Raw genomic sequence first — 21,034 nt, 5'->3', positions numbered from 1 at the left:
CTCGGATAAATGCTTTACGGGCATTCCAGACGGAGAAAATATCAGATGGCATAGCAACATGCACTTGAAAGAATTCTTGTAAATCTCGTTTTAGGACAGCCGAGTGCACAGGATGATGCAACAAGAATTGGTTAGTGCACCAAAGATAAGTTAAACGCATTTTCCATTACCGACATAGTAATAGCTGCATGATCAGACAACTTAATTAATTCAATGGTGGACGCCGCAGCATCTAACAAAACCATTCTATCAGTAAGGAACATGTCTAACCTGGCATAGCTATTATGAGTGGAGAGTCGAAGAAGTAGTCATGTTCCATAGGGTGATGAGCCCTCCGCACATCGTGCAAGTAGGAGGACAATAATACATCCCGTAGATCATGGGAGCCCAAGTGAGAACCAGTAGTACGATCCTACTCCCCATCAACCATGGTGTTGTAGTCCCCACATGTGATCAGACGCACTTTGCAATGCCTATCCACTACTTTTAACACTTTATGCACAAATCTGTTCTGGCCCCGATTAGCAGCATAGAGGGAGACTAAAGTATAAAGGACATTGTTAAGATGTCCCACGACAATTAAATATCTGCCTTGTGGATCCGCTGCTACATTAAGTAATTGAAACGCCAATGTGTGTTTAAAGGGGTACTCCGCCCCTAGATATCTTATCCCCTATCCAAAGGATAGGGGATAAGATGTCTGATCACGGGAGTCCTGCCGCTGGGGACCCCCACGATCTCTCCTGCAGCACCCCCGATCGTCGCACCGTGGCTTATGACGGGCGATACAGGGGATGGAGTATCGTGATGTCACGGATCCGCCCCCTCGTGACATCACGCCCCATCCCCTCAATCCAAGCCTATGGGAAGGGGTGTGACTTCGCGCCCCCTCCCATAGACTTGCATTGAGTGGGTGGGCCTTGACGTCACGACACTCCATCCCCTGTATCGCTCGTCATCAGCCACAGAACGATCCTCGCTCCATGCAGCTAAGAAACGGGGTGCTGCAGGAGGGAACGGGGGGGGGTTTCCCAGTGACGGGACTCCCACGATCAGACATCTTATCCTCTATCCTTTGGATAGGGGATAAAAAGTCTAGCGGCGGAGTACCCCTTTAATTGCTATCATGATGCCTCTGACTTTAGTTGGGGAATGTGCCTGAAATATATAGGGGAAGAATCTGTTCTACAACCTATGGGCATCTTCAGACAATCAATGTGTTTCAGAGCACATCACTACCCAATACCTTAGCTTCATTCTACAGAGAGTTCCTCTTTCGCGGGCTGTTAATTCCATTGACATTAACCTCTTAAGGACCCAGGGCGTACCCGTACGCCCTCAGTCTGCTCCCTTTCTATAACGTGGGGCCACGCATCATAGAGGGTCAGGCCCGGCCTCTAACAATGGCTGGGACCCGTGGCTAATATCAATGCTGATGGCAGTGCCGCGCACTATTAATCCTTTAGGCACAGCGTTCAAAGTTGATTGCCGCGTCTGAAGTGAAAGTAAACTACTCCCGGCTAACTCAGTGGGCTGCTCAGGACCGTCCCGAACAGCTGGAGGACACAAAGAGAGTGCCTACCTTCCTCCTGCGTGCCCGATTGCCGAATGACTGCTCAGTGTTTGAGATCCAGGCATGAGCAGTCAAGCGGCAGAATCATTGATCAATGGTTTCCTATGGGATAATAATGATCAATGTAAAATATCAGTGTGTGCAGTGTTATAGCCCCCTATGGGTCCTGCAAATAGTGCTTGAGAGCAGACAGTTGCATGCCATGAAACTAGTTAATATTGTTCTGGCGAGACCAGTCCCCAAGGTCTGCCAGTTTAGCTTAAATGACATGAACCTTGTCTTCTAGATCATAATGTGCTTCTACTAGCCCATTGTGAGAGGGTATTAAGACGCCCATCTTGTTTTCTATATGGGCCACTCTAGTCTGCACTTAAGTAAGATCTATTTGCACAGGGTGTAGCATCTAGGCATCATTAATATGAATGGACTGATGAAGCGCAAAGAGCATGTTTTTTAAAGTAAGTTCTGTGACTGGAGCATTAGTAGACAGGTAGCTAGCAAGACAATCAGCCACTGCAAGAGTGGAAGCACTCACCCCCTCTTCAGATGCTTCGTCAGCTTCAGTCTGGAGACTTTGCCTCTGCTTGGCCGGACTGCCTGAGAGCGGTGAGGCAGGAGCTGAGTCCGCCATTCCCACTCCTGAGATTCGAGTTAGAGAGCTGTTGGTCCAGCAGACCTTCCTCCTGGTCCTCTTACAGAGGCCTTGGTGGCACAGAGGCACTTCTCTGAGGATCATTCTGGGAGCACTTGTTTGAAAACTGGTGGGTCCGGGAGCTGGAGGAGTCAGAGCTTGCAGGAGAGTGTGAGCCGTTGCCATCTCTTCCGGGTAAGCAGCAGGGTAAAAATCAGTCAGTTTATGGATTTGCCATCTCCGGCAAGAGGCAAGCCACACTCCCTCCCAGCCCAAAATAATCGAATGTCCACCAGAGGAAACCCCATTTTACCCTGTCAAACGCTTTCATGGCATCTAGCTGTTACGCCTAGCGCTCCGGGTCCCCGCTCCTCCCCGGAGCGCTCACGGCGTCTCTCTCCCTGCAGCGCCCCGGTCAGTCCCGCTGACCGGGAGCGCTGCACTGTCATGGCCGTCGGGGATGCGATTCGCACAGCGGGACGCGCCCGCTCGCGAATCTCATCCCAGGTCACTTACCCGTCCCGGTCCCCTGCTGTCATGTGCTGGCGCGCGCGGCTCCGCTCTCTAGGGCGCGCGCGCGCCAGCTCTCTGAGACTTAAAGGGCCAGTGCACCAATGATTGGTGCCTGGCCCAATTAGCTTAATTGGCTTCCACCTGCTCCCAGACTATATCTGCTCACTGTTACGCCGAGCGCTCCGGGTCCCCGCTCCTCCCCGGAGCGCTCGCTTCACTCTCGCTACCGCAGCGCTCCGGGCAGCTCCACTGACCCGGTGCGCTGCGATACCGTCTCCAGCCGGGATGCGATTCGCGATGCGGGTGGCGCCCGCTCGTGATGCGCATCCCGGCTCCCGTACCTGACTCGCTCTCCGTCTGTCCTGTCCCGGCGCGCGCGGCCCCGCTCCCTAGGGCGCGCGCGCGCCGGGTCTCTGCGATTTAAAGGGCCACTGCGCCGCTGATTGGCGCAGTGGTTCCAATTAGTGTGTTCACCTGTGCACTCCCTATTTATACCTCACTTCCCCTTCACTCCCTCGCCGGATCTTGTTGCCATTGTGCCAGTGAAAGCGTTTCCTTGTGTGTTCCTAGCCTGTGTTCTAGACCTCCTGCCGTTGCCCCTGACTACGATCCTTGCTGCCTGTCCCGACCTTCTGCTACGTCCGACCTTGCTTCTGTCTACTCCCTTGTACCGTGCCTATCTTCAGCAGCCAGAGAGGTTGAGCCGTTGCTAGTGGATACGACCTGGTCACTACCGCCGCAGCAAGACCATCCCGCTTTGCGGCGGGCTCTGGTGAAAACCAGTAGTGACTTAGAACCGGTCCACTAGCACGGTCCACGCCAATCCCTCTCTGGCACAGAGGATCCACCTCCTGCCAGCCGGCATCGTGACAGTAGATCCGGCCATGGATCCCGCTGAAGTTCCTCTGCCAGTTGTCGCCGACCTCACCACGGTGGTCGCCCAGCAGTCACAACAGATAGCGCAACAAGGCCACCAGCTGTCTCAACTGACCGTGATGCTACAGCAGCTACTACCACAGCTTCAGCAATCATCTCCTCCGCCAGCTCCTGCACCTCCTCCGCAGCGAGTGGCCGCTTCAGGCCTACGACTATCCTTGCCGGATAAATTTGATGGGGACTCTAAATTTTGCCGTGGCTTCCTTTCTCAATGTTCCCTGCACTTGGAGATGATGTCGGACCAGTTTCCCACTGAAAGGTCTAAGGTGGCTTTCGTAGTCAGCCTTCTGTCTGGAAAAGCTCTGTCGTGGGCTACACCGCTCTGGGACCGCAATGACCCCGTCACTGCCTCTGTACACTCCTTCTTCTCGGAAATTCGAAGTGTCTTTGAGGAACCTGCCCGAGCCTCTTCTGCTGAGACTGCCCTGTTCAACCTGGTCCAGGGTAATTCTTCCGTTGGCGAGTACGCCGTACAATTCCGTACTCTTGCTTCAGAACTATCCTGGAATAATGAGGCCCTCTGCGCGTCCTTTAAAAAAGGCCTATCCAGCAACATTAAAGATGTTCTGGCCGCACGAGAAATCCCTGCTAACCTACATGAACTCATTCATCTAGCCACTCGCATTGACATGCGTTTTTCCGAAAGGCGTCAGGAGCTCCGCCAGGATATGGACTTTGTTCGCACAAGGCGTTTTTTCTCCCCGGCTCCTCTCTCCTCTGGTCCCCTGCAATCCGTTCCTGTGCCTCCCGCCGTGGAGGCTATGCAGGTCGACCGGTCTCGCCTGACACCTCAAGAGAGGACACGACGCCGCATGGAGAATCTCTGCCTGTACTGTGCCGGTACCGAACACTTCCTGAAGGATTGTCCTATCCGTCCTCCCCGCCTGGAAAGACGTACGCTGACCCCGCACAAAGGTGAGACAGCCCTTGATGTCAACTCTGCTTCTCCGCGTCTTACTGTGCCTGTGCGGGTATCCGCCTCTACCTTCTCCTTCTCTACTATGGCCTTCTTGGATTCCGGATCTGCAGGAAATTTTATTTTGGCCTCTCTCACCAACAGGTTCAACATCCCGCTGACCAGTCTCGCCAGACCTCTCTACATCAATTGTGTTAACAATGAAAGATTGGACTGTACCATACGTTTCCGCACGGAGCCCCTCCTAATGTGCATCGGATCTCACCATGAAAAAATTGAGTTTTTGGTCCTCCCCAATTGCACTTCCGAAATTCTCCTTGGACTACCCTGGCTTCAACACCACTCCCCTACCCTGGATTGGTCCACTGGGGAGATCAAGAGTTGGGGCCCCTCTTGTTCCAAGGACTGTCTTAAACCGGTTCCCAGTACTCCCTGCCGTGACCCTGTGGTGCCTCCTGTAACCGGTCTCCCTAAGGCCTATATGGACTTTGCGGATGTTTTTTGCAAAAAACAAGCTGAAACTTTACCTCCTCACAGGCCTTATGACTGTCCCATTGACCTCCTCCCGGGTACTACTCCACCCCGGGGCAGAATTTATCCTCTCTCTGTCCCAGAGACTCTTGCTATGTCTGAGTATATCCAGGAAAATTTAAAGAAGGGCTTTATCCGCAAATCTTCCTCTCCTGCCGGAGCCGGATTTTTCTTTGTGTCCAAAAAAGATGGCTCTCTACGTCCTTGCATTGACTACCGCGGTCTTAATAAAATCACTGTAAAAAACCGCTACCCCCTACCTCTCATCTCTGAACTCTTTGATCGCCTCCAAGGTGCCCACATCTTTACCAAACTGGACTTAAGAGGTGCCTATAATCTCATTCGCATCAGAGAGGGGGATGAATGGAAAACGGCATTTAACACTAGAGATGGACACTTTGAGTATCTGGTCATGCCCTTTGGCCTGTGCAACGCCCCTGCCGTCTTCCAAGACTTTGTTAATGAAATCTTTCGTGATCTCTTATATTCCTGTGTTGTTGTATATATGGACGATATCCTGATTTTTTCTGCCAACCTAGAAGAACACCGCCAGCATGTCCGCATGGTTCTTCAGAGACTTCGTGACAATCAACTGTATGCCAAAATGGAGAAATGTCTGTTTGAATGTCAATCTCTTCCTTTCCTAGGATACTTGGTCTCTGGCCAGGGACTACAAATGGATCCAGACAAACTCTCTGCCGTCTTAGATTGGCCACGCCCCTCCGGACTCCGTGCTATCCAACGTTTTTTGGGGTTCGCCAATTATTACAGACAATTCATTCCACATTTTTCCACCATTGTGGCTCCTATCGTGGCTTTAACCAAAAAGAATGCCAATCCTAAGTCATGGCCTCCTCAAGCGGAAGACGCCTTTAAACAGCTCAAGTCTGCCTTTTCTTCGGCTCCCGTGCTCTCCAGACCTGACCCATCTAAACCCTTCCTATTGGAGGTTGATGCCTCCTCTGTAGGAGCTGGAGCGGTCCTTCTACAGAAAAATTCTTCCGGGCATGCTGTTACTTGTGGTTTTTTTTCTAGGACCTTCTCTCCAGCTGAGAGGAACTACTCCATCGGGGACCGAGAGCTTCTAGCCATTAAATTAGCTCTTGAGGAATGGAGGCATCTGTTGGAGGGATCAAGATTTCCAGTTATTATTTACACCGATCACAAGAACCTCTCCTATCTCCAGTCTGCCCAACGGCTGAATCCTCGCCAGGCCAGGTGGTCTCTGTTCTTTGCCCGATTTAATTTTGAAATTCACTTTCGGCCTGCCGATAAGAACATTAGGGCCGATGCTCTCTCTCGTTCCTCGGATGCCTCGGAAGTAGAGCTCTCTCCGCAACACATCATCCCCCCTGACTGCCTGATCTCCACTTCTCCAGCCTCCATCAGACAAACTCCTCCAGGGAAGACCTTCGTTTCTCCACGCCAACGCCTCGGAATCCTCAAATGGGGTCACTCCTCCCATCTCGCAGGTCATGCGGGTATCAAGAAATCCGTGCAACTCCTCTCTCGTTTCTATTGGTGGCCGACTCTGGAGACGGATGTTGTGGATTTTGTACGAGCCTGCACTGTTTGTGCCCGGGATAAGACTCCTCGCCAGAAGCCCGCTGGTCTTCTTCATCCTCTGCCTGTCCCCGAACAGCCTTGGTCTCTGATTGGTATGGACTTTATTACGGACTTACCCCCATCCCGTGGCAACACTGTTGTTTGGGTGGTCGTTGATCGATTCTCCACGATGGCACATTTCATCCCTCTTCCTGGTCTTCCTTCAGCGCCTCAGTTGGCAAAACAATTTTTTGTACATATTTTTCGTCTTCACGGGTTGCCCACGCAGATCGTCTCGGATAGAGGCGTCCAATTCGTGTCAAAATTCTGGAGGGCTCTCTGTAAACAACTCAAGATTAAATTAAACTTTTCCTCTGCATATCATCCTCAATCCAATGGGCAAGTAGAAAGAATTAACCAGGTCCTGGGTGATTATTTACGCCATTTTGTTTCCTCCCGCCAGGATGACTGGGCAGATCTTCTACCATGGGCCGAATTTTCGTATAACTTCAGAGTCTCTGAATCCTCCTCCAAATCCCCATTTTTTGTGGTGTACGGCCGTCACCCTCTTCCCCCCCTCCCTACTCCCTTGCCCTCTGGTTTGCCCGCTGTGGATGAAATATCTCGTGATCTTTCCACCATATGGAAAGAGACCCAAAATTCTCTTTTACAGGCCTCATCACGCATGAAGAAGTTTGCTGATAGAAAAAGAAGAGCTCCCCCCATTTTTTCTCCTGGAGACAAGGTATGGCTCTCCGCTAAATATGTCCGCTTCCGTGTCCCTAGCTACAAATTGGGACCACGCTATCTTGGTCCTTTCAAAATCTTGTGCCAGATTAATCCTGTCTCTTACAAACTTCTTCTTCCTCCTTCTCTTCGAATTCCTAATGCCTTTCACGTTTCTCTTCTTAAACCACTTATCATCAACCGTTTCTCTCCTAAGTTTGTTTCTTCCACTCCTGTTTCCGGCTCCTCTGACATCTTCTCCGTTAAAGAGATACTGGCCTCCAAGAAGGTCAGAGGGAAAACCTTTTTCCTGGTCGATTGGGAGGGTTGTGGTCCTGAAGAGAGATCCTGGGAACCTGAGGACAATATCCTAGACAAAAGTCTGCTCCTCAGGTTCTCAGGCTCTAAGAAGAGGGGGAGACCCAAGGGGGGGGGTACTGTTACGCCGAGCGCTCCGGGTCCCCGCTCCTCCCCGGAGCGCTCGCTTCACTCTCGCTACCGCAGCGCTCCGGGCAGCTCCACTGACCCGGTGCGCTGCGATACCGTCTCCAGCCGGGATGCGATTCGCGATGCGGGTGGCGCCCGCTCGCGATGCGCATCCCGGTTCCCGTACCTGACTCGCTCTCCGTCTGTCCTGTCCCGGCGCGCGCGGCCCCGCTCCCTAGGGTGCGCGCGCGCCGGGTCTCTGCGATTTAAAGGGCCACTGCGCCGCTGATTGGCGCAGTGGTTCCAATTAGTGTGTTCACCTGTGCACTCCCTATTTATACCTCACTTCCCCTTCACTCCCTCGCCGGATCTTGTTGCCATTGTGCCAGTGAAAGCGTTTCCTTGTGTGTTCCTAGCCTGTGTTCCAGACCTCCTGCCGTTGCCCCTGACTACGATCCTTGCTGCCTGCCCCGACCTTCTGCTACGTCCGACCTTGCTTCTGTCTACTCCCTTGTACCGCGCCTATCTTCAGCAGCCAGAGAGGTTGAGCCGTTGCTAGTGGATACGACCTGGTCACTACCGCCGCAGCAAGACCATCCCGCTTTGCGGCGGGCTCTGGTGAAAACCAGTAGTGACTTAGAACCGGTCCACTAGCACGGTCCACGCCAATCCCTCTCTGGCACAGAGGATCCACCTCCTGCCAGCCGGCATCGTGACACTCACTGCCCCTGCACTCCCTTGCCGGATCCTGTTGCCTTGTGCCAGTGAAAGCGTTTAGTGTGTCCAAAGCCTGTGTTACCTGAACTTCTGCTATCCATCTTGACTACGAACCTTGCCGCCTGCCCCGACCTTCTGCTATGTCTGACCTTGCCTCTGCCTAGTCCTTCTGTCCCACGCCTTCTCAGCAGTCAGCGAGGTTGAGCCGTTGCTAGTGGATACGACCTGGTTGCTACTGCCGCAGCAAGACCATCCCGCTTTGCGGCGGGCTCTGGTGAACACCAGTAGCCTCTTAGAACCGGTCCACTAGCACGGTCCACGCCAATCCCTCGCTGACACAGAGGATCCACTACCTGCGAGCCGAATCGTGACACTAGCAACAGGATGGAGCAGGGTTCTGGTCTGGCGAGATGAATATTCATGATAATTATTTTAATATTATTGAAAAGGGATCTCTGGGGGGATAAAGCCTGTTTGTTCTTGACCAATCAAGCTCTCTATAACCTCGGTCAATCTTGCTGCCAGCACCTTAGTAAATAACTTAGTATCTGCATTAAGCAGCGATATTGAGCGATAATTTTCCACCCTTGTTGGGTCACCATTTTTCTTTGGGATTAAAACTATTCTGGCTTCCAACATAGACTCTGGCATTTTATGAATTAAGCAGGATTCATTGATGACCTCTAAGAAGGATGGTAATAACTCCCCAAACTCTCTATAAATCTCATAAGGGAGATCATCTAGTCTGGGTGCTGAATGGCCATGACAAGAGCCTAAGGCAGCCTTAAGTTCATCTAACGTTATTGGGGCATTTAAAGGGGTACTCCGGTGAAAACCTTTTTTCTTTTAAATCAACTGGCTCCGGAAAGTTAAACAGATTTGTAAATTACTTCTATTAAAAAATCTTAATCCTTCCTGTACTTATTAGCTGCTGAATACTAGAGGAAATTCTTTTCTTTTTGGAATGCTCTCTGATGACATCATGAGCACAGTGCTCTTTGCTGACGTTATTATAATAATAAGTCTTTATTTATTGTTGTCCTTAGTGGGATTTGAACCCAAGGCCCCAGCACTGCAAGGCAGCAGTGCTAACCACTAAGCCACCATGCTGCCCTTAGCATACATCTGCCATGCACGGTTGCTAAAATGGACAGAGATGTCAGCAGAGAGCACTGTGCTCGTGATGTCATCAGTGTTCCAAAAAGAAAGGGATTTCCTCTGTAGCATTCAGCAGCTAATAAGTACTGGAAGGATTAAGATTTTTTAATAGAAGTAATTTACAAATATGTTTAACTTTCTGGCACCAGTTGATTTAAAAGAAAAAAGATTTTCACCGGAGTACCCCTTTAATGTTGCCTTCAGTTCCCCTGGGACTCTAGGAATGTTCAATCTTCCCAAAAAACTATCCATTACCTCCATCTCTGGATTGACCTTGGACCTATAAAGGTCAGAGTAAAACTTCTATATTTCCTGTTTAATAATCTTTAGTTGGTGTGTCAAAACGCCTTAAGAATTTATTAGAGCTGAAATATCCTTCTTTTCTTCCTGTGATCTAATGACAGTGGCAAAGGGTTTTACTGTGTTTCCCACTTTCTACAAACCTTTTTTTGCCCAAAAAAGAAAAAAAACATTTTTTGTTGCACCCTGTTATTAAAGGGATTATCCAGGAATATAAAAAAAACAGACCTATTTTCTTTCAAAGACCGCTCCCCGTCTGTCTCCAGGTTGGGTGTGGTTTTGCAGCCCAGTTCCATTGAAGTGAATGAAGTCAGATTGTGATACCGCACACAACCTGGGGACAGACAGGGAGCGGTCTTTAAAAGAAAATAGGTCTTTTTTTTTATTCCTGGATAACCCCTTTAACAAAGATTTTATATTCCATTTGGGCCTTAGTCATCTCATCAAATTTAGAGGGGGGTAGAATCTCATGTGTACTCTGATTAATACTAGATATCAAGGAATGGTGGACTTACTTATGGGAAATACTTTAATGGGAGGTAAAGAATGGATATACTATAGACAGTGATATGTAAAATGGTCATGGGGTGTAAGCCACGCAGCCCTTACCCCAGCCAGAAGCATAAAAAGAGTTTAGGGTTGGAAAAAGAGCAATTGTACAGCTATTCTCTCTTCTGGCTAGATGATTCTCCCTCTTGGAGCAGGAACAGGATTGTACTGGAAACAGTTCTTAGGTAATATCTCCTAAAACGCCATTGACCCACAGCTGACTTACAACTGGATCAGAGATTTTCTGGCAAAGCCAGGGCTAGGCCAACTAGCTGCACAACGGGACATGCTGACGGGGAGACACACTAAATCTTCTTCTCCTCACATGGCCTAGCAGGACACAGACATGACTTGTCTGGTCACTAGCCTAATATAGACTAGACTAGACTGGTTTTGTTCCAGTCTATGTTATATGACACCCAGTAGATTAACTTGCTGGGTACTGTAGGAACCAGACCATAATATATAAATAAATAAAGACATAGATATATATATCTATCTATCTCTATCTATATCTATCTATATCTATCTATCTATCTATATATATATATATATATACTGATGTAGCCAATTAACATACTGGGGGAGATTTATCTAAACCTGTCCAGAGGAAAAGTTGCTGAGTTGCCCATAGCAACCAATCAGATCACTTCTTTCATTGTTCAGAGGCCTTTTCAAAAATGAAAGAAGCGATCTGATTGGTTGCTATTGGCAACTGGGCAACTTTTCCTCTGGACAGGTTTAGATAAATCTCCCAGACTGTATTGTTAAAAGGATCCTGATTCAGTTTTCCCTTTGAGAAACATATTAGTTTAAATTAGGTTTTGTTTCTTTCTTTTGCACTATACTTTGTCTGTCTAGTATATTTCACTATAATCATTAAAAGGGGTATGTGGATCAAATGGGGGTGCCCAAAATATTTAGGTAATCAATCAAAACCTCTGATAAAATATTGCACAATTGTGAGAACAGTTCTAGTCACTGGCAGTAACTCATATTAGACTTGGCACTGAGAGAGTACATTTGCAGACCCTGGCATGAAGATCAATGGAAGAGGGCAGAACATAAACATTTATGGCCAAACAATGCAAGCACATACCCTGGAAAAACAGGAAAGAGATAAAAGAAAACATGTAGCTAGCAAAAATATCATATTCTATTATAGGACAATTTCAGAGATCATTAAATTAAATGGATCTTGAGGAAGGTTCACAATGATCTTAGAGGTAACAGAACTCAGGACCCACTAAGGGTTTAACTAATGCCACAATTGGGTACCATACAGCTCTTCAAACTTTGTCATAAAGAAAACTTTTATGAAATAGGGCGCTGGGGTGGGGAAAAAATAGAAATAAACATACTTACTAGCCCTGGTCCCCCTGCTGGTCCCCTGAGCTCCAGTTCACCTCCGCCCGGTTCCAGGTCTTCTCTCTTCTTCCTAACAAGATAAGCATTTGATGCAGAACCAGTCGGCTCAGCTAAAAAACTGTGGCAATGGTGTCTTTTATTGGCCAGTGATTGGCTGAGGTGGCATGTACTGCACCAAGCACTCATCTATGAAACTGGAAGAAGACAGAAGAAGATAGGGTGTCCGGAGAGAGGTTACCAGGAGCAGCGGGAGACCAAGGCAGGTAAGTATTGCTTTTCTTTCCAATCCCCCAGCACCATTTTAGTTTCTATAAAACACTGGATAAACCCTTTAAGATACCAAGGCAGCAAACAAGTCCTATACTGTACATATTTCGTTATTTTCACACACATACACACAAACACACACACACACACACATATATACACATACACACAGTATATACACATAGATATACACAGATACAGTGTGTGTATATAAAATCAGTGTTTCCCAACCTTTTTCGGCTCGGGGGTCCCAGCAAAAAAAAAAAAAAAAAAAAAACCTGCGGGGCACCTCTACCGAAGTTGACAAACAAACAATAAATAAATAAATAAAAAGGAAAAGGGCCGCATTGCACAATATGCAATATCTATTTATCAGTGAGTATGTAGTTTAACCCCTTAAGGACTCAGTGTTTTTCCGTTTTTGCACTTTCGTTTTTTCCTCCTTACCTTTTAAAAATCATAACCCTCTCAATTTTCCACCAAAAAATCCATATTATGGCTTATTTTTTGCATCACCAATTCTACTTTGCAGTGACATTAGTCATTTTACCCAAAAATTCATGGCGAAATGAAAAAAAAAATCGAAGAAAAAACGCCATTTTGTAAAATTTTGGGGGCTTCCGTTTCTACGCAGTGCATATTTCGGTAAAAATGACACCTTATCATTATTCTGTAGGTCCATACGGTTAAAATGATACCCTACTTTTATAGGTTTGATTTTGTCGCACTTCTGGAAAAAATCATAACTACATGCAGGAAAATTTATACGTTTAAAAATGTCATCTTCTGACCCCTATAACTTTTTTATTTTTCCACGTACAGGGCGGTATGAGGGCTCATTTTTTGCGCCGTGATCCGAAGTTTTTAATGGTATGATTTTTGTTTTGATCAGACTTTTTGATCACTTTTTATTCATTTTTTAATGGTATAAAAAGTGACGAAAATACGCTTTTTTGGACTTTGGAATTTTTTTGCGCGTACGCCATTGACCGTGCGGTTTAATTAATGATATATTTTTATAATTCGGACATTTACACACGCGGCGATACCATATATGCTTATTTTTTTATTTATTTACACTATAACACCGCACACACTGATCTCCTATGCTGTGTTATGCTGTGTTATCGGCGCTTGACTGCTCCTGCCTGGATCTCAGGCACGGAGCAGTCATTCGTCGATCAGACACCGAGGAGGCAGATAAGGGCCCTCCCGGGGTCCTGTAAGCTGTTCGGAACGCCGCAATTTCACCGCGGCGGTCCCGAACAGCCCAACTGACTAGCCGGGATACTTTCACTTTCACTTTAGAAGCGGCTGTCAGATTTGACCGCCGCTTATAAAGGGTTAATACCACACATTGCCGAGATCGGTGATGTGTGGTATTAGCCGCCGTTCGTGGCCGTAGATGAGCGCCCGGACCGACGCGATGTGATGCGGGGTCGCAGCGCGACCCTGCTTCATATCGCGGTAGCCGGCGCAGGACGTAAATATACATCCTGCGTCGTTAAGGGGTTAAAGTGCTGCATTATACAGCAACTCACAAGTGACGTCTGCTTTGATCAATGTCGTTCCCTGTTTTTCTCCGTCTGGTCCGGACCGTCCTGAACATTTCTTCCAGCCACAACTCTTCACCGTTAAACCTGCAAAGCAAATCTATTAGGCTCCGCACTTTACCAGCATTAGCCTCCAGATTCCCCTTTTACAAGTGAAGAGGAATACAGGGGCGTATAGGTGTAGAGCGGTAACAGAGGGGTGCAGAAAGGTGTACATGGGACACAGATGCGTAGAAGAGTGTACATGGTTGACAGAGGGGTGTAGTGGGGTGTACATGGGTGGCAGAGGGGTTTACATGGGTGACAGAGGGGTATAGAAGAGTGTACACAGGTGACAAGGGGGCGTCGGGGGTGACAGGGGTTGACAGGAGGGACAAGGTAGTAACAGGGGTGGACTTGTAGACAGGACTAGGGAATTATGGACTACTTGTACAAGCTACACCTAAGGCAGCCTCAGCATAACAGTCTCCTGATGTAGTGACAGGCGTTGCAGAGCACTGTGTACTCTCTTGACTTTGGTCAGAGGAAAAGTCTTGAATCTTTCTCGTATCAAAATCTTTAACATTTTTTTTTTTTAAATAAACTGGTGTACGAAAATTAAACACATTTGTAAATTACTTCTATTTAAAAAATCTTAACCCTTCCAGTACTTATCAGCTGCTGTATGCTCCGGAGGAAGTTTTGTAGTTCTTTCCTGTCTGACCACAGTGCTCTCTGCTGACACCTCTGTCCATGTCAGGAACTGTCCAGAGCAGGAGCAAATCCCCATAGCAAACCTCTTCTTTTTTGGACAGTTCCTTACACGGAGAGAGGTGGCAGCAGAGAGCACTGTGGTCAGACTGGAAAAAACTACACGTCTTCCTCTGTAGTATAAAGTAGCTGATAAGTACTGGAAGGATTAAGATTTTTAAATAGAAGTAATTTACAAATCTATCTAACTTTCTGGTACCAGTTGTATAAAAATTGTTTTCCACCGGAGTTCCCCTTTAAACACAGCAATATGAGAAACAAGACAGCATCCTGTTACAGCAGGTGACACAATGTGATGTCTATAGTAAAGTTCACGAGGCTTTCGCAAATTATCTTAATCTAACTTTCAATCTTAGTAAACAAAACCTGAGGAGATGGGTAAGATATGTCAAAGCTCTCTACAGCAGGTTGTGATGATAAGACTACGTTCACTCTACAGAATGCTGAGTCCACTGCCAAAGTCGATTTGTGCTGGGACCGCACCGACCTGCCCGGCCACCATTGACAGCAATACTGGGTTTCCTCTGAAATAACATGCTCACTCTTTTGGCTAGTCTGGAGTCCTAAATTTCTGAGACTAAATTTTCCACTCAGGAGATTTTGCAGTGTGAATGGGTCAACAGAAAATCCACTCACACTAATGTTAGGTTCATGCAGCAAAATTATCGAGCAGAATTCCACTTGGAAATTCCATAGTGTGAATGTAGCTTAAGAAGAAGCCAATGGGCCGATCCCGGATCTGCCAGTAACAGGTTCAAATGATCTGACACAACATAGTTTTTCATAATCACACAAGCAAAAAGAAGTTGGAGGGATGCAGAGGGTCACTGAAGCAAGTGATACTCAGGCGAGAAGAAAAAGTCCAACCAGGGCTGCCAAATAATTTTAAAGGGGTACTCTGCCTCTAGACATCTTGTCCCCTGCTGCTGGGGACCCTCACGATCTCCCTGCTGCACCCAGCGTTCGTTTAGAGTGGCGGGTGCAGCGGCTAAGGCTTGTGACGTCAAGGCCACACACCCTCCCATAGACTTGCATTGAGGGGGCGTGGACGTGACGTCACAAGCAGGGCGTGACCATGACATCACGAGCCTCCGCCCCGCATCTCCAGTCATCCGGCACAGAGCGAAGTATGCTCTGTGCAGCGGATGTCTGGGGTGCCGCAGCCGAGGTCAAGGGGGTCCAGCTGCTGGGACCTTTGGATATGGGATAAGATGTCCAGGGGCGGAGTAACCCTTTAAAGCACTCAACTTGTCCATGTGAGTCTGCCATTAATTCCTTCATCCTCTAAAGGTGGAGCACTTCAGCGTACCATTCTGACACGGATGGAGGCTTGTTGTACCTGTCAGAGAACCAAAAAAACTGTGATATGTTGCTCAGTAACTCATCCTGATAAGGTACATCTAATTTTTATGTGTCTGTGACCTATATTTCTCTCAGAATTTCCTTTAATTACTTACCATCAATAATCAGTGAGGTTTCTGTCCATGCAGAGGCATGGGGCGTGTCTCTCTTTTCTCCTCACTGTGATAACTCCTCCCCCTTCCTCACTCTGCTCTGACTCAAAGAGGGCCGAGATCAAGCACAACTGCTCTGAATCTGCATGCAGCCCTGTCAATCACTCATGTTGTCCATGACGTGTCGATGGCCACTGGACACTGCAGGACTGGTATGTGTTCCAGGAGGCAGGGGGACCCTTTTTGCATGCTTTATAGCGTATCAAAAGCTATTGTATCTGACAGTGCCCATTTAAGAGGAGGGCATGACCACCATACATGCATTATGGTGCCTGGGGCACCCCCACATAGACATCACAGAGCAGAAGAAGAGGGAAAAATGTTATGCAATACTATTGGGACCCAGCATAATAGTATATTATCACTTGTTTTGTGCGCTTTATATGAGATTATCACACAGGGAAAAGGTTTTCCAATCTGAAGTCTGAAAGGTCTTTTAGGTGCAGTTCCTTCTTTCAGGCCCCTGAGAAACGAGGTTGGATATATGAAGACCCCTTATTCGGAAGAGCTATAGATCACGGATATCGCTTTTACGACAGGGGAGAAGGAAACACAAAGCCTCTCAAACAATAGCAATGTAGGTGTAAAGTTCATATTGGGGCCCATTCTCTACACAAAGTGTTTGAGCTCAATGTATTTCATGTTTCTGGTTCTTGGGCTCGGGGGCGTAGTTATAGAGGTAGCAGAGGTAGCAGTCGCACCGGGGCCCTGGTGCCTAAGGGGGCCTCAAAACACATCTGCCCCATAAGAGACCAGTATTATAATTGGCATATGGGTACCTGTTGCAGATTTTGCATCGGGGTCCAGAAGCTACAAGCTACGCCTTTGCTAGAGTGGGATGACTCCACCAGAAGATGGTAGGGTTTGAGTAAAGTACCATTTAAAAAGTGAGAAATGTATTGGAGGGGAGAACAAGGGTAGCCCAAGAAGAAGCCAACCCAGCAGATAAAGGGGTTTTTCGATAATTGGACTGAGGGGGCCGTCAGGAGTGATAAGGAGCATTTTTGTCATGTAGACCAACACAATGGCTGCCAACTCCCCAATGACCAAAGGCAAAGTATCCAGCACCAAGCGAGTTAGGACTCATAGGAAGCCATAGAATCAATACAGGATACCCCCAGGGCAGTCCAGAGTTTAGTATCCCTACAAGTGAAGACATTTAAGGGGGTACTCTGCTGCTAGACATCTTATCCGCTATCCAAAAAATTGGGGATAAGATGTCTGATCGTGGGGGTCCCGCTGCAGCCCTGAAACAGTGGTCGTGATGTTACAGCTATGCCCCCTTGTGATGTCACGCCACGCCCCCACCATTCATGTCTATGGGAGGGGGCGTGTTGGCCGACACGCCCCCTCCCATAGACATGAAAGGAGGGGGTGTGGTGTGACATCACGAGGGGGCGTAATTGTGAAGTCACGATCAAGGCCTCCGGCTCCGAGCGTTCTGAAAATGTTCAGAATGGTGGAGCACCCGGGTACCCCTTTAACAGTCTTGTGAGGGAAAAAGCCACATAGTAAGACAGACAATCCGGTAAATCCAGGTTTTCACTGTATATAAACCCCTCTGGGGACTCGCGGAGGTCTCCTAGCCCATACATAGGAACTGAATAGTCATGGGGTGCATCAATAGGGGCATAGATGCCCACGACAAGGAAATAATTCTACCGCTGTACAAATCACTAGTCAGACCACACATAGAATACTGTGTACAGTACTGGTCAGACCACACATAGAATACTGTGTACAGTACTGGTCAGACCACACATAGAATACTGTGTACAGTACTGGTCAGACCACACATAGAATACTGTGCACAGTACTGGTCAGACCACACATAGAATACTGTGTACAGTACTGGTCAGACCACACATAGAATACTGTGCACAGTACTGGTCAGACGACACATAGAATACTGTGTACAGTACTGGTCAGACCACACATAGAATACTGTGTACAATACTGGTCAGACCACACATAGAATACTGTGTACAGTACTGGTCAGACCACACATAGAATACTGTGCACAGTACTGGTCAGACGACACATAGAATACTGTGTACAATACTGGTCAGACCACACATAGAATACTGTGTACAGTACTGGTCAGACCACACATAGAATACTGTGCACAGTACTGGTCAGACGACACATAGAATACTGTGTACAGTACTGGTCAGACCACACATAGAATACTGTGTACAATACTGCTCAGACCACACATAGAATACTGTGTACAGTACTGGTCAGACCACACATGGAATACTGTGTACAGTACTGGTCACCAGTGTACAAGAAAGATATAGTGGAGCTGGAGAGAGTTCAAAGACGGGCAACCAGAGTAATACGGGTAATGGGAGGACTGCAGTACCCAGAAAGATTATCAGAATTATGGTTATTTAATTTAGAAAAAAGAAGGCTTAGGGGAGACCTAATAACTATGTATAAATATATCAGGGACCGTACAGAGATCTCTCCCATGATCTATTTATACCCAGGACTGTATCTATAACAAGGGGGCATCCTCTACGTCTAGAGGAAAGAAGGTTTCTACACCAGCACAGACGGGGTTCTTTACTGTAAGAGCAGTGAGATTGTGGAATTCTCTGCCTGAGGAGGTGGTCATGGGGAACTCTGTAAAAGAATTCAAAAAGGGGTCTGGATGCATTTTTGGAGAATAATAACATTACAGGTTATGTATATTAGATTTATAGGGACAGAACGATGATCCAGGGATTTATTCTGATGCCATATTTGGAGTCGGGAAGGAGTTTTTACCTCTAGTATGAGGGTTTTTTGCCTTCCCCTGGATCATCTCAGTAGGGACTCATTAGGGATATAGGTTGAACTTGATGGACTCTGATCTTTTTTCAGCCTTATGAACTATGTTACTATGTTGACCTGCTGCATATACAGTAGCTGCAGATGAGATTTAAAAGACACTTTGACCACAAGCTGATGAAATAACACAATAAAATACATTTAAATATTCACATGTGGTGCGGACTTTAAAGGGGTATTCCAGGCAAAACCTTTTTTTATATATATCAACTGGCTCCGGAAAGTTAAACAGATTTGTAAATTACTTCTATTAAAAAATCTTAATCCTTCCAATAGTTATTAGCTTCTGAAGTTTTCTGTCTAACTGCTCAATGATGATGTCACGTCCCGGGAGCTGTGCATGATGGGAGAAAATCCCCATAGGAACTGCACAGCTCCCGGGACGTGAGTCATCAGAAAGCAGTTAGAAACAAAACAGCAACTCAACTTCAGATGCTAATAACTATTGGAAGGATTAAGATTTTTTAATAGAAGTAATTTACAAATCTGTTTAACTTTCCGGAGCCAGTTGATAAATAAAAAAAAGTTTTGGCCTGGAATACCCCTTTAAACCCTCAGCATGTCAGTATTGTTGGATATACAGAAGATACAGAAGATTCTTTGCAGATCTTTCCCCCTTTAAAGGTGTATTCCACTGCCCCAGCATACGGAACATTTTGTTCCGAATGCTGTGTGCGAACTGTGGGGGTTGTGATGTCATGGCCACGCCCCCTCAATGCTAGTCTATGGGAGTCTGTAGTGGCTGCCACGCCCACTCCCATAGACTTGCATTGGGTGTGTAATGTGAATTCACCAGGGGGCGTGGCCGTGAACAAAATGTTCCGGACCCTGGGGCAGGGGAGTAGGCTGGGTTCACACATGTAATCCGCAAAAAGGCCGGGTTCCTTGTGCAATCCGCAAAAACATTGAACATGTTCAATCTTGTTGAAAACACCGGTGCAACAGAATCCCATTGAAATCAACGCCGCGGCGAAATTTTCGTGTGTAATTATTCTGCGGAATTCTGAACGAAAATTCTGCTGTGTGAACATAACCTTATGTGTTTTTATTATAAATGTAATAATTATTATATATATATTTTTTTATTTGCATAAACTGCCCTGAAATCTTCTGTGGAATATCTGCACCAAAATGTGTTTAATTTGGTTTTGTATTTATTGCTGCAGATGGATGCATATTTGCCATGGACTCAGGATTCACCTTGTACTGCAGACAGTGACATTTACAAATATTCAGCAAAATACGCCTCCAAATCTGCATGTACAACGTGGAGGCTTTGTGGTGGGTTTGTCTTGAGCATAAAATCTGCATACTGTGTGTGTGGGGTACTTCACCCCTAGATGTCTTATCGCGTGTGTCCCGCCGCTGGGGACCCCTGAGATATCGGCTGTGGCACCCCAGACATCCGGTTCACGGAGCCAACTTCACTCCATGCCGGATGACTGGCGATGACTGGCGATCACAGCCACGCCCCTCTCGTGATGCCACAGCCACGCCCCCTCACTGCAAGTCCATGGGAGGGGGCGTGACTGCTGTGACGCCCCTTCCCATAGACTTTCATTGAGGGGGCGTCCGTCACGATGGTCGGCCCCGGCAGTTTGTGAGCTGGCAGCGCGGCGTGCAGCTCAAAGAGGGGGGTGCCTAATGCAAGATTGCTGGGGGTCCCCAGCGTTGAGACCTTTGCGGTCTATCCTTTGGATAGGGGTTAAGATGTCTTAGGGCTGGAGTACCCCTTTAAATAAATTATGTGCAATTCCGGCCAACTATTCTCTTTCGTTGTTGAAAATATGAATCCATTTTGGCCACTTTTTCTACATTTCTCTCATTTTGGAGAATTGACAACAAAGAAGAACCAACAAAACATGTTCCATTATAACGTTCTCAAGATGCCGAAAACAACTTCAGGAGAACAAGCGACTATATTGTAATGAACACCTATCCTGCTGCTGTCATTCTCATCACACCCAGATCACAGGACTCTCGGAGGACTTGCTGTTTGCTTGGGAGGGGCAGACGAAAACTTATAAATAAATCCTATGCCAGATAGAAACATTCAGTCCATCACAGTGAAACCTGCAGGAAGGCGACAGCAGCAGCAGCAACATCCAGTAAGTAACAGAATGTCATAGAGCAGTGGTCTTCAACCTGTGGACCTCCAGATGTTGCAAAACTACAACTCCCAGCATGCCCGGACAGCCGTTGGCTGTCCGGGCATGCTGGTAGTTG

General features: G+C 47.3%; 1 protein-coding gene across 4 annotated transcripts in view; it reads left to right on the top strand.

The window, feature by feature from the left end:
* The window catches only part of LOC130275389 (dimethylaniline monooxygenase [N-oxide-forming] 2-like), an 83,341-nt gene that overhangs the window by 21,593 nt on the left and 40,714 nt on the right, over positions 1 to 21,034 (top strand). The window contains exon 1 of one of the 4 annotated variants that reach the window (XM_056523280.1): positions 20,658 to 20,916. The exons of 2 other annotated variants lie outside the window; for them this stretch is intronic. In XM_056523280.1, the coding sequence (XP_056379255.1) occupies positions 20,845 to 20,916 (72 nt within the window). In that variant the 5' untranslated portion in view covers positions 20,658 to 20,844. Of the gene's footprint in view, positions 1 to 20,657; positions 20,917 to 21,034 lie in introns of those variants that run through there. One more of the 4 variants, XM_056523276.1, reaches the window with a different exon arrangement.

This window comes from Hyla sarda, chromosome 6 (assembly GCF_029499605.1).
Source record: "Hyla sarda isolate aHylSar1 chromosome 6, aHylSar1.hap1, whole genome shotgun sequence".
NCBI lineage: Eukaryota > Metazoa > Chordata > Amphibia > Anura > Hylidae > Hyla > Hyla sarda.
Note: the sequence above shows the minus strand (reverse complement) of the source record. Positions and strands in the feature narration are given on the sequence as shown.